The sequence below is a fragment of the Meles meles genome, chromosome 17 (assembly GCF_922984935.1).
Source record: "Meles meles chromosome 17, mMelMel3.1 paternal haplotype, whole genome shotgun sequence".
NCBI classification, from domain to species: Eukaryota; Metazoa; Chordata; class Mammalia; order Carnivora; family Mustelidae; genus Meles; species Meles meles.
The window spans coordinates 42,872,001-42,886,109 of NC_060082.1; the positions used below are offsets into that span (position 1 = coordinate 42,872,001).

The 14,109-nt window shown below is 34.2% G+C and overlaps 1 protein-coding gene across 4 annotated transcripts in view; it reads right to left on the reverse strand.

The window, feature by feature from the left end:
* COP1 (COP1 E3 ubiquitin ligase) overlaps positions 1-14,109 on the reverse strand; it is a 252,902-nt gene that overhangs the window by 69,155 nt on the left and 169,638 nt on the right. The window contains exon 16 of one of the 4 annotated variants that reach the window (XM_045983214.1): positions 9,378-9,475. The exons of the other annotated variants lie outside the window; for them this stretch is intronic. Coding sequence (XP_045839170.1) covers positions 9,468-9,475 — 8 coding nt within the window. The 3' untranslated portion in view covers positions 9,378-9,467. Of the gene's footprint in view, positions 1-9,377; positions 9,476-14,109 lie in introns of those variants that run through there. 4 annotated transcript variants of the gene reach the window in all.

The window sequence follows — 14,109 nt, forward strand, 5'->3', positions numbered from 1 at the left end:
TAACTCCATCATATTACTGTAACTATGTCATCATGCTGCTACCTTCTTTTTTCTCTTTTTGGTTTTTATTTTTACTGTATTTAATCAGAATCTGATTTAACTACAAATTGCTTAAGAACTAGGAACATATGAAAGTGGTCTATAGTTTTATATTTATCCATATAACTTAGTAACATTATGATAAAAATAGTTTAGGTCGGGTGGGAGGAGTCCTTAGTAATTTGCTTTCCATTATAAAGGGAAATTCTGAAATGTTGCCGTAATTTTTTAAAATAGCTTTAAAAATTTGAGGATTTAGTATATGCTCACATTTCTATTTCTTTTCTTTCCCCCAACTTATTTTGAAAAATTTCAAACCTAGAGAAAAGTTGGAAGAACAATAAATTGTAGGGTGCCTGGGTGGCTCAGTGAGTTAAAGTCCCTGCCTTCAGCTTGGGTCATGATCCCAGGGTCCTGGGATTGAGACCCATGTCGGGCTCTCTGTTTAGTGGGGAGCCTGTTTCCCTTCCTCTCTCTCCGCCTGCCTCTCTGCCTACTTGTGATCTCTGTCAGATAAATAAATAAATAATTGTACAACTTTGTACTTTTCAATCTAGACTAAATAAATGTAAATACTGTTAACTATATTTGCTTTAGCCATCCCTCTACAAATAAACAATTGCACCCTTTTCCCCCCCATGAACCATCTATAAGGAAGTTTCAAACATCAGCGTATTTTATAATAAAAACATCAGCACCTACCTTCTAAAAACAAGACAACTCTCCAGAATACCACTGTCATATTCAAGAAATTATGACATAAGAATATAATTTAGTATGGATTCTATATTCAAATATCCCAGTTGTTTAAAAACTTCCTGACTAGATATTTATTTAATTTTGCTCAAGGGTCACTCACCATATTTAGTTTCTATGTCTCTTCATTGTTTTCTATATAACAACTTCCCAACACTGTTATTTTTAAAGCATCTCAAGTAGTTGTTTTGTAGAATGTTCCACATGTCTGTATTTGAATGTTTTCTCATTATTATGTTCATGTTAAACATTTTTGATAAGAATACTATAAAGATTATCTTCCCTTCCTACTTCATCACATCAGGAGACTTATAATGTCATCATTATGACAAATACGACATAATGATGTCAAATCATGATGACAACATTATGACAAAACGCCAAATTTGATTTCTCAGTTAAATGCTCCCACAGCCTTATCAATGTAAAGAAAATTTACTTCTCTTTTATTTTAACCAAACTATGCTATATACACAACCATTAAGAGGAATACCAATAGAGAATAATTTCCAGTATAATGGATAATTTTCCTGTAGGGATATCACAAAGTGTTTCATCATTAATAAGTTAATCACTGTTGATATAGTAAAGTGAGATGATGAAAATAATCTGTTTGGAATAGATGCAGAAATATCTTCTTGAACTTAATGTTTAATACAGAATTCATTACCTTTACTAAAGTAACAATAAGACAACTACAACTGAGAAGTTTAAGTTTTTATTTATTTATTTTTTTTTTTAGATTTTATTTATTTATTTGACAGACAGAGGTCATAAGTAGGCAGAGAGGCAGGCAGAGAGAGAGGGAGGGGGAAGCAGGCTCCCCGCTAAGCAGAGGGCCCGATGCGGGGCTCGATCCAGGAGCCTGGGATCATGACCTGAGCCAAAGGCAGAGGCTTTAACCCACTGAGCCACCCAGGCACCCCAAGAATTTTGAGTTTTTAAATGCAGTTTATGACACAGCCATTCTGCACCGTGTTCCAAAAAGCAACAGGTTCAATTTACATATACAATGGCCAGAGAGAGATCAAAATGAATTTCAGAACCTCTGAATTCTATTTTCAGGCTTCCCAGTTACTTCTGAGCCTATAAAACTTCTCAGTGTCCTAGCTTTTGGGTATCATCATGATGGGGCTAAGGTAAGAAAGTAAGCTGGAAAAATCCTTATAAAAGTTTTTGTTAGGCAGGGCAAATAATTCCTGAGTATTTAAATATACACAGGTCTAGGGGCTCCTGACTGGCTCAGTCAATAGAGCATGTGACTCTTGATCTCAGGGTTGTGAGTTCCAGCTCCATGCTGGAGGCAGAGTTTACTTAATTAAAAATAAATAAATAGTGTGGGGAGTCTGCGGCTCAGTGGGTTAAAGCCTCTGCCTTCAGCTCACGTCATGATCTCAAGGTCCTGGGATTGAGCTCCGCATAGGGCTCTCTGCTCGGAGGGGAGCCTGCTTCCCCACCCCCTCTGCTTACTTGTGATCTCTCTCTGTCAAAAAATAAATAAACAAATATAAATAAATCAATAAATAAAAATACACAGGTCCACTAGGTCCTGTTCTTTACCTCATATGACTATCATTTCTGATTTTAAAAGCAGTAACTATGATTTTTTTTTACTGTCTTTAAGCCTTTGATGATATCTTCCTACAACACACCTTAGAGATCTGAAAAAGAGTCAATCTTTGGAAATAGAAAGATCAACCAAGTATACGTTACATAATATAAATACATATGGAATACTTAGGAAGCATTTCTTTTTAACAACTCCTCTGAATTTGGTGGTTAGATTTTTGTTCATCATTTGAGAAATAATCAGAAACTGTCTGCTTATTTTGTTTTACCAAATACAATAACTTCTGGGTTCCAACCTAAATAAAACCGTAGAAAGACATACTAACTTTAGCCCACAATTACGTAGCCTTTATTTTATAATCACCCTCTCTAATCCTTACCAATCCACAAGATACACAAGCAACTGTGAGTTGTAGTGTCACAAAAGTAGCAACTACCTATCTGTGTATTAGATTAAGCCACAAGCATCAAATCATCAGTAGTAAAAAATGAACAAAAATGACTCCCAATTCCACACATAAAGCACTTGGAAGTTGACAATTTATCCTAATAACAAATAAAAGGTGAACAGATAAAAAATCAAAAACTCTTTCAGGATTCACAAGAGAGAAAATGGCCCAGGTCTAACTGCTACCCTAAAGGTCAAAGAGACAGGTGAATGAATACACCGTGATTCCTGAGGCGGAATGCCATGGAAGACAGTGCCTGGATATAAAAATCTGAACTGTAACTGATGAACTGTTGGAGGCTCAGTGTGAGTAAGTCTGAGAGTTCAAAACTATGGGGCAGGGGGGTGGGGAAGAGCTAGTCATAGGAGTCCTCCACAATTTTGTCAGATTTCCAAGAGCTTGATCAAGTTCTCAAAGGTGGAGGACAGAGTATTTTTGGAGGTGTAGCACTTGTATGATGCTATAATGATGAATACATGTCATTATACATTCGTCCAAATCCAAACAATGTACAAAGCAAAAATGAAGCTTAAGGTAAACCTCGGACCCTGAGTGATTAGGATGTATCAGTGTAGGTTCAATAATTAAATGTACCACTGTGGAAAGGGATGTTGATAATGAGGGTATGCACGCATGTGGGAGTAGGAGGTATATGGGAAATCTCTGTATCTTCCTCTCAATTTGCTATAAGCTTAAAACTGCTCTAAAAAAAAATTCAGTTATGTACCTACCAACTCTTAAAGAATCTCAAGAAATATAATTTGAAATGAATTGTATGGATCAATACGAAAAAATGTTTTCATTTAGGTTTTTCATATTTATCTTTTTTTTTAAACAGGGAGACAGTATATTAATGAACTTTTAATACTAAATTCCAATGCTCACAGGCAAATAAAAACTTTTATAAATCACTACTACCCCCCCCCAAATTCAATTCAAAGTATCGATTAACATCCCTTTGTTTCCAAAAACATCTATTTGGATATGTTTCTGATTTGTTGGTTTTTATTATCTGTGATGGAAGAACTGTGTTGCCCTAAAAGAGTTTCTGTTATATTGTCTTACACTAGACTGGCAATGGGAAAAATATTGTTTAACTCTTCAAACTCACTAATAAGAACTAAGTACAATGTTCTATGCATTGTCATTAGTGGCTAAACAAAAATACCATTTATCTTTTGAAATAAAAAGATTACAAAACATAGAACAATTTTATAATTTGTCCTTATTTGTATTTATCTCCAAGTATATATAACAAATTACGTGCGGAATACATAGTTTTTAAATCAACTTATGGTAATAAAGACTACACATAAACCTAAAATATAAATCGAAAATATTCACAATCCTTCAAGATATTAAATAAACACAAATTTGGGCAAAAATTCCTGATGTCACAGTTTGCCTGCTTAGGAATCACTTTCTATATAATAAAATGTGAATTACCAGGGAAATTTAAGGATCTATTTTCCTCTTGGGAATATTTTTTAAAATTACTATAATTGTTCAAACATCATAAATCTAAATCTAGGGGCGCCTGGGTGGTTCAGTGGGTTAAAGCCTCTGCCTTCGGCTCAGGTCATGATCCCAGGGTCCTGGGATCGAGCCCCACGTCAGGCTCTCTGCTCAGCAGGGAGCGCGCTTCCCTTCCTCTCTCTCTGCCTGCCTCTCTGCCTACTTGTGATCTCTGTCTGTTAAATGTCAAATAAATAATAAATAAAATCTTTTAAAATAAATAAATAAATAAATAAATCTAAATCTAGAGGCAATGCCATCCAAATCTTGATATCTAAATTTTAGATATATAAAATCTGCCATGCCCACACTAGAAACAAATGTACTGAAATACATACTCAAAATGTAGTACAAAATTTGCTCAAGTTGGCCTAGCTTGCTATAAGTTTACATAGCCAAACTAAGCAGCTGCAAAAGTGTCTAAATATACTAAATATTTTTTATGAGAATTAATTTGCTTCAATCTTCACTGATCTGCTTTACTTCAATATCTTTTCACACTTGCTTTTTTTTCACACTTGCTTTAAATAAAGAGTCAAAAAGCAACATAATGCTAAATAATGACTAATGAACATCAGAGAAACTTAAATGTCTTTTCATTAGAAGGCATTAAAACAAATTTTAAAATCTCATGTCAGCATGTGAAGGTTGTTAAAATATATGATTTATTTGAGAAACCTGGAAAATGGTTATCTAAATCAATGGTGGCAGGAAAGAATTTAAAAGGCCTAAATGGGACTAATAATGCTTTCTCTGAATATCTTCAAAGAGAACTGGGAAACTGGCAAACACCTGGAATCACTTCTGATAAACAACTAAAAAGTGATGCCTAACTTTCTTGGGGGAGAAAAAAATATATATATATTTTACTGTTTTATATAATTTACTGTTAACTTTTAAGTGAGACATTTGGATTTATTCTCATCATGCTTTATTTACCTATTTACCCTGATTTTTCTGTGGCTCTTCACTTCCTCCTTTCCTCCTGTTTATAGATTGAATTTTAAGACAGACTGGATTTTCTTTCCTATTGTAGATTTGAAAGTAGAAACCCTATTTCTATTCTTTAATGATAATGATAAAAATTTTAGAATGCATACATGATTTAAAGGACAAAGCTAGTTAGTATTGTTACACAGATAATGTAAAACCTTATATTGTTTTATATTTTACCAATACTCCACCAAAACCTGGGTTACATTATTCTTTTACAGATTTTTATTTCCATCTTTCTAAAACCTCCAAATTAGTCTCATTTTTCCATTATTATTATTGTATTATACAGTCAAGCCTAGCTAAGATTTCCCTATATTTATAAATTTCTCTGATAATAAGACTTCTTTCCTCATATTTTATTCAATTCTTCATTTAATTCTCTTCTTTATTTCTCTGTGGAGGAGACAGGGGGAAGAAGCATTCTATACCATGGTCAGAATTCTCAGGGGAACAACTCCTGTCCAACAAAAAGAGCCCAGGGTAAGACAAAGTTTCTAGAGATTTCTCCATATAACTATCCAGACAGACAATTACAACACTCTAAGACAATTATAATACTCACCACCTTTCTCCTCCCCACTAATTAGTAACTAGGTCCCAGAGGCCAGCAATTTTTCCATCACCACCACTAAACAGTTGATAAAACTTGAGCTCACAGGTTTAATTCTCTGGTTTTATATTCCACTCCATTTCTGACCCTTTGTGATTTCAGTACTTTATAAGCTATGCATCTAAAGTAATATTTTCATATAATTTTATCTACAATAATGTTGATCTAAAATAGTGTGCTGACAGAGGATTTTCAGTTTATTTAGTCTATCATATTGTTAGAACCAGAACTCCCTTCTGAGTTATCTTACTACCTTTTTTCTTTTGTAATGTAACCATCTGAAGCAAGTTTGAAAATAAAAAACTGATTAACCCTCAACTCATGTCAGGTAACTAATTTTCCGGTGTTTTTACAACTGCCCCTCCATTTCCAGAGGCATTTTCATTGGACCCAGGGTAAAGATCTATATTTCAACCAATGTTCCAGAAATATTAAGTCTTTCTATAGTATGACTGAAAAACTAACCTAAAATGGAGAATTTAAGTGTAAAAGATAATGTAGATTTGGGGCTCAGTCTATTTAATAACCTCTTTACACTATTTTAAAAACATCAAAATGAATCTCATTATCTCAGTAATAATAGTTAATAAGAAAAAAACGGGTTTTTTTTCCTTTTACTGGACAAATCTGATCCTTGTTTTGCTAAATGCTGTTCAGAGACGTAATATTTTAATGCAATTATGTTCATTAGAAAATAAAGCTTTCTTACTATGATAAAGGCCCTTATTATTTAGCCTACATCTACATTTCCCAAATTTTTGTTCTACCAATTCAGGCTTGTAAGTATCTTTAATATAGTTACTATAGTCACAGGGTAAGAGAGTGGGGTAGACATGAAAGTGCTGAGGAATAATTTCAACACAAATGCTTGGTCTCCTCTCTGAAGATTATAATTTGGTAGGTTTGTGACGGCACCCACACAAATAATTTTTCCGTTTCTCAGATTTTAAAAAACACCGTTCTAATGTTATTTTTCACAGTGTGTTATAATTTATTTGCTGTCTATCTCATCTAACAAACTCTGACATCCTGGAAAGGTAGGGTGTTTATTTTTGTATGCACAGTAATAGCTATATTTTTTAAATAGGTATTTCTGAAGTTAATAAATGAATGCTATAATTCTAATGAAAAGAATTCCAGGTACCCTGATAAATGTGACAGAAAAAAATTTTTTTCGAATGATTACAAGGTCAGGCTCCTCTAATCAGTACTTACTTCCCTTCTAGGGACTCTGAGAAACCTCTAGATACATATTTCAGATTCTGTAAGTAGATCTACAGTTAGATCTTTGTACTGGAGAGTAGAGTCCACAGAGTATACATGCGTAGGCTGTGTCACAGCACTCTAGGGATCCAGAATGTACTAAATATCATTTAACTGCTGGTCTCACAGACGTTTCATACCACCACAGCTTCCTAATGCTGACACACCCTTCCTAAGCGTCTTCCAACAAGCTTTTATTTGGAATCCAGCATTTCAGAGTTATATGGAATCAAGCAGCTATTTTTTTTATTTTCTGCAAATTAGATCCATCCATTGGGCAGATCCATCTTTCTGTATCCATTAATCCATCAGCCACGTAACCATCTATCCATCTGTCCATCTATCTGCACATGGAAGTTGGGTTAACGTCTTACATCCGAGTTAAACACAGCTTTTGGCTGTTTGGAAAAAAAAAAATCTGTCTTCATTTGTGGAAGAGTTTTTGGCTGGATATAGAACTTTGGGTTAAATTTCTTTTAGCACTTGAAATGTGTCAGTGGCGCCACTGATTTTTGGCCTGTATAGTTAATGAGAATTCTGCTATTATCTTTATCTTCCACTTTCCATAATTTCTTTCACTTTGCCTTCAAGATTTCACTTTGTCTTCACTTGTTTCACAAGATCTCACTTATTCGGCTATGATACAATTAGGTATTTTTGGTCTGCTTTTGATTTTATCTTGTTTGAGGTTCTGTGAGCTTCTGGTATCTGTGATTTGTTATCTTCCATCAGTCTTGCAAAGTTTTTGGTGTTTATCTCTTCAAATATTCCTTCTGTCCTTTTCTCTCCTACTTCCACAATGCCAACGACAAGTGTATTTGTTTAATGTTTCATTTGGAATAATTTTTATTGACCTACCTCCAAATTCAGTTAGTTTTTTTTAGATTATATCCAATTTGCTAATGAGCACATCAAAAAGTTCTTCATTTTTGATATCAAGACTTGTATTTTTAGTATTTTCACTTTATTTTTTAAAAATACTTTCCATCTCTCAACTGAAACTCTTCATCTTTTCAGGCATGTTGCCTACCTTCCCACCATATACTTTAACATGATAAACAGTTATTTTAAGATGTGTCTCATATCCTAACATCTGGGTCACCTATAAATCTACTGACTTGAGTCTTGGTAATGGAATGTTTACTCTTATTTGTAGTCACATACTTTTTTATTAAACGTAAGTGATCATGTACAGAACAGTAGATACTGAAGCAAATGTTATTTCTGCTTAGAAATAAGTACACTCTTTCTGTCAGGCCATTCATGTGAGGGGATCAATCAATTTAGTCAATGTTCAAACCACATTTTAGTTTTAGTTGTTAAACTCACTATTAAGTGTACCACAGGCTTCAACTCTTTCCAGCAATGAGCTATCATTACCTTGTACTTAGTGTGACCTGGGTCAACACAAATTTTTCTCTGTATTCCTGTTCTTCTCTTACCTTTTTACTAGTTCCTGCATATGAGCCAAAGAGAGGGTCCTTCTCTATGCTACTATCCCTCTGTGAGTGGTAGATGGCTCTAACTTGTTCTGGGTTTTTTGTTTTCTTTTGTTTTGGGGTGGTTGTCGTTTTATGTGTTTTTGGTTTTGTTTTGTTTTGTTGTAGTAGGATTCTGTTTGGAACAGAGGATCTCAGTTCTTCTGGTTCATCATGAGTCTTAGGAAGGGTTCATATGTCTGAGCTTCCAGGACAGGGGTCTTCTTAGCATTCCAACCCCTCACCATTGTGGCAGCCAAATTCTACACAGCATCTGACGCACATTTTAGGCAAGAGAGGGTTTCATGTCACTTCATCAGTGGTAGTAGATCTCTGGTTTGTACTGATGCAGGATCCTGGGTCCAAGAAGCTTTCTTGCTCCTCTTCCAACAGCTTAAAAAGTTTCTGCTCTATAAGAGCAGAAGAGGAAGGATCCAGAGAAATGAAGTTTTGTGCTGGTCTTTCAGTAGGGATTGATTACTTTGTGAACTCCTGCATGCCTGATGTAGGCTACTGTCCTGACCCATTCATTCTTGTTAGCAGCCAGTAGAGGGAGATGGAGAAGAGTACATGAGTTAAGCGTGCACTCCCCTGTATTTCGGGCATACAGATATGCCAACCCATACTTGGTCTTTAAGAATGCATTAAAATTTTAGCTCATTTCTTCTTACCAGCTTCTATGGTGGCTACTTCTTCCTCTTGTGGTCTGCAAATGGTGAATAGTTCATGTGTCCCATCTTTCCTTGGAGGGGCTTGTCATTCCTTGGAATTCAGTTCCCATGCCTTGAGACCTCAGCTCTCTGACAGGGGTCAAGAAAAGTTATAATTTTGTAGCTCATACAGCTTTTTCTGGTTTTAAGATGAGAGGAACATTTTTTGGTGGTTTTCTACATACAAAGCAGAAGTAGAACTCCCAAAGTGCCTACCTTTTGACAATATTTTCTTATCATATCTATGAAACACGCATCCTAAATTCTTGCATTCTTACAAAAAAACTACACTGATTCTGCCTGGTGCAGTATTCCTTTTCATTAATACCAGTCTATAATAGTAACAGCTCCATCTTCCCTTCTTCACGTTGTAGTAGTATTTTTTAAGTATTCCGGCTAGAAATTTTAATATATATACCGGCAAACTTGGTTTCACAATCAGTTGGCTGTCACACTGACATCAGTTTCACTATATAGTCAGTTAGAAATAAAGTCTGATAAAATGACTGGGGAAAAGAATAAATACAAGGCAATCAATTCTAAGCTGATGGAAAGCAAAGAAAAGTATTTTGTCAGCAATATCTCAGATATCTTCATCAGATTAGTAACCTGAAAAAGGTATTTTACCTAGCTGTCTGGCATGGTAAAAAAAATCTGACAGGGAGACTTAGCAAGAACTAAAGAGTGAACTGGTGGTGAGGAAATGAAATCAGGAAATAGATGTGCAAACTGTGGGGAAGAAACCCAAACATGGGTTTGAAAATGACTGGTAAGGACTGAGAGGCAGGCAGAACTAGAGGAAAAAAACAGAAAGGAAAGGAAGAGGAAGAAGGGAAGGATACAGAGAAAGATAGGGACTGACAGAAGAGAAGGAGGGAGATAAGAAAAGGTGGAGAAAAGGAGAAATAGGAAGAAAGTGAGAAAGAGAAGGGAGAAGAAAGAGGAGGGAGGGAAGAGAAACAAAAGGAAAGGAAAGCAATTGACAGAGAAAAAGAGCACTAGAGAGAGAGTATGAGCAAGCGTGTACAGGCAAAAAAGAAGTTTCTGAGATGCTCAACTTCTTTCTATACTCATAGATGGTTCTATAATAGTAGAGTCTAGGTTTTCAGACTCATGTATGAATTTATGAAAAAAATCCCACATCTTACCAAAACTGTATTTCGTCATAAAAGAAAATATTTTCTTTACAACCAAAATTATCTTATTTTTTCATTGAACACTGTACAATAACTTATTTAAAAATGAATCCACCCATTAAAGCATTTAGCTAGAACCTTATTTTGACCAGTAATGGCCATTCATTGACTCACAACCATCTATATCCACTCTCCTTTTCCCCCAATTAATTAATCAGGTAGATTCAAAGTCTTCTACTTTTCTGCTTAAAAGAATACTGAGAAACTACCATCTCATAAATTTTTAAGTCAGTATCTAAAAATTTTCATCACATAAATATTTGCAAGTTGGCATTTGTACCAATATTACATACTGACATTTTAAAATACGAATTCAGTGCATCTAATGACATCAAAATACTACAGAGATCTGATATTCAACATCATCGTTAAACAAACAAAAATACCTGAATAACCTATTCTTTAATAATGGAAAATTTTACATAATCTTTTCCTTGAATTTATATTCACTTTCTCCTTGAAACATAAAATTCATCCAACTGATTTCATGCTGTCTTTTAATACTACTTATTCTCTCTTCTCTAGAAAAAAATAGGTGTGTATTTATATAAATTCCCTTTCCTTTGACCAAAATGCTCTAATTTTAAGAAGTCATTTCCATATGAATTACCATTAAAATTAGTTGTATACAACTGATAAATAATACAACACATTTTGATAATTATGTTAAACAAAAGTAATAATGTTGAAAATGTATGTCTTCACAAGATGGTTGTGGCATCCCCTCTCCCTGTGCCCTCTGTCACCATTTTGTTCTGGTAACTGTAAATAAATATTATATACTCTTAGGATACTATTCTTATTGTTCAGCATTAAATCTATTCCTATTGTTCATTTATTTCCATAGATATAGTCACAGATATGGAAAGTTTCCTGTTTTAAAACCCAAGTTTATGCCAAAAATCATATAGTAATCTATCATCAAAAGATACTTTTAATGATCTGTCATTTTGATTAGACCATCCTCCAATTTTATTGAATATAAAGATTTGGAACCATTTATCTGTTACTTAATAATTAAGAGTAATTGAAAGTTACAATTCTTGCAAAAAACTAAAATGGTTTTACCAACATCAAATCAAATATACAGGGCCACAATCCTTTATCCCAAGCACTTAGAAAAGATTAAGCTTTATAATTCTTAATTTTTCTGATTTTGAAAGGAAAAATGCTTCATATTATGCAATACTACCCTCAGGTCTATGTCAGCATCCTGTATGCAAACAGACAGGTAGGATATATCTTTATCTATGTGCTTTAGATCTGATGTTATCAAATGAGCAATGAATTTCTGGTATTCAATGCTTTCTGGATTTTTTATATTGCAGATACTGGAGTATGGATCAGTATTAATTATACCTATTATTAACATATTCTCAGAAAGGTTGCAAAAATCCCAGATACTGTAATTTTAATATAACTTAGCCAGCAAAGTGTTTTGAGTATGCTATTTTACTTTTGCTTTTGTGCATTTTGTTTTAAATATATTTTTTGTCAAAATCTGAGAGCATAGATTTAGTTCAATTTATGTATTAAAAAGATTTATAATCAGATTATCTTTTTGAATTCAAATTAAAGTGTTAATATGCATCCCTATAAATTATGATTCTCTAACAGATAAATGGATAAAAAGGAGGCAAAGTTTATTGCCCAACTGAAATAACAAGATCCACATTCAGTACATAGTGCTCTTTGCTTTGCTTCCACTAGTGAGACTAGAGAATAAGGAACAATGCATACTTTTTGGGGGGGGGGGACAATACTTAGAAGAAGTCCTTTAAAGAAAAAACTTCACTTCTGCTGTTTCACTCAACCAATATCTAAAGTAAAAGCACTATAACGTGGTATAAAATATACTTTCTTTAATGCTACGTTTCACTCTTAAACAAAGAATGATAGGCAGTTACTCCATAACAAAACTTAGAACCATCCCTTAGTTTGATAAGCCTGAGGTTTTTACAGCCTGGAACAACGCACCATATTAAGATTCATGATAACGTGAGATATGCTTTTCTTTTGGAAAATAGGGGGGGAAAACTACTGTAAAAGTTGAAGTCGAAAGGAGAATAGGCATGACACCTCCAAGTGTCAGTGTCAGGCATATCAACTGACACATGAAATTCTGGGATCCAAAACTGGATTTAAGTTTCTACACACACCTGCAATACATTTAGTGTTCCATCAGATGTTCTTACTCCAGTCTGAAGACTTTTGCTTTCCATTAAATGACAAGCATTAAGTGTGCCTTTCCATAGATGAAGATTTTTTAAAACAGGTGTATAAAGGTACTGGAGTAATTTTATGTAGATTTTTTTTTCCTGTGCTTTCATACAAGTGGAAGCCACTGAAGGTGACACAGTTGGCTGTATGTACACTGCTAATTTATATATAATGATTTTTTATAGATGGAAGATGATTACTTAGAGTCTTGATAATGGGAAATGGCCTTTATTCATTCAATATCATACTGTATTAATCAGTCACTGCCACCACAGAACTGCTGGATAATACACTATTCCAAAATTTAGTAGCCCAGAATCTTTATTTATTCTCAAAGAATAAGGGATAGCTTATGGTTGGCTGATTTCAGTATAGCTTGTTTACGTGTCTGGAGGTTGAATGATTTGGCTCGGACAAGTAGATACTACTCCGAGTGTCTTTCTTCCTTCCCCGGGGACTAGCAGCCAGCTTCAGCATGTTCTCCTCACGGTGATGACACAGGGGCAAAAGCAAGTAAGCTCAACTGTGCCAGCAAATTTCAAACTTCTAGTCAATGTCAACTTAACATCACTCGGGCCAAAGCAAGTTACCAAACAGTCAAGAGTGGGGTTTTTTCCCCCATGACAAAGCACTCTTTTATGGCAAAGCACACAGATACAGGAAAAAGTCAAGAAATGAGACCATTAATGCAATTTATTATCAATATTAAAATCTAAAACAAATATTTCAGCATCTTACAACAGCTTAATATTGATTAAAAGAGACTAATTAAATTGGCTCTGATGTTAAACTAAAATTAGCAGAATCTAAAATGTGGTTTATATACCTTAAGATTAATTCAGAACCACTAGTAGAGGAAGAAGTGACTCTTAAAATTTTAACAGTTGAAAGCACTATATTTATGCATTAGAAGGTTACAAATAGATAATAATAAATGGAAAGAAAGCTGGTTTAGATAGGCTTTCAAGCTCCTGGTTTATATTACTGACAGGGCAATCTATATTCTATCTTAACAAAGGATCACAACAGGTGGAGGGAGACTGGTCACAGTTCCATTAAACCCCTTAAGAAAATATTTAACCGTAGTATATAATGAATATCTGTAACTCAGATACTACTGGCTAAATTTATATTTTCTGCAGCAGCACTTGACAATACACAGCAACTTTTTCCATCTTCATTTTAATTCTCTCACTAAAGAAATAATCTGTAACTTATATGATTCATCAACTCTACTGTGTTCAGTATATAAAAAGAAATCTAACCTTGCAAACAGAATGTGAAAATACCAAATAAATGTTTAAATTC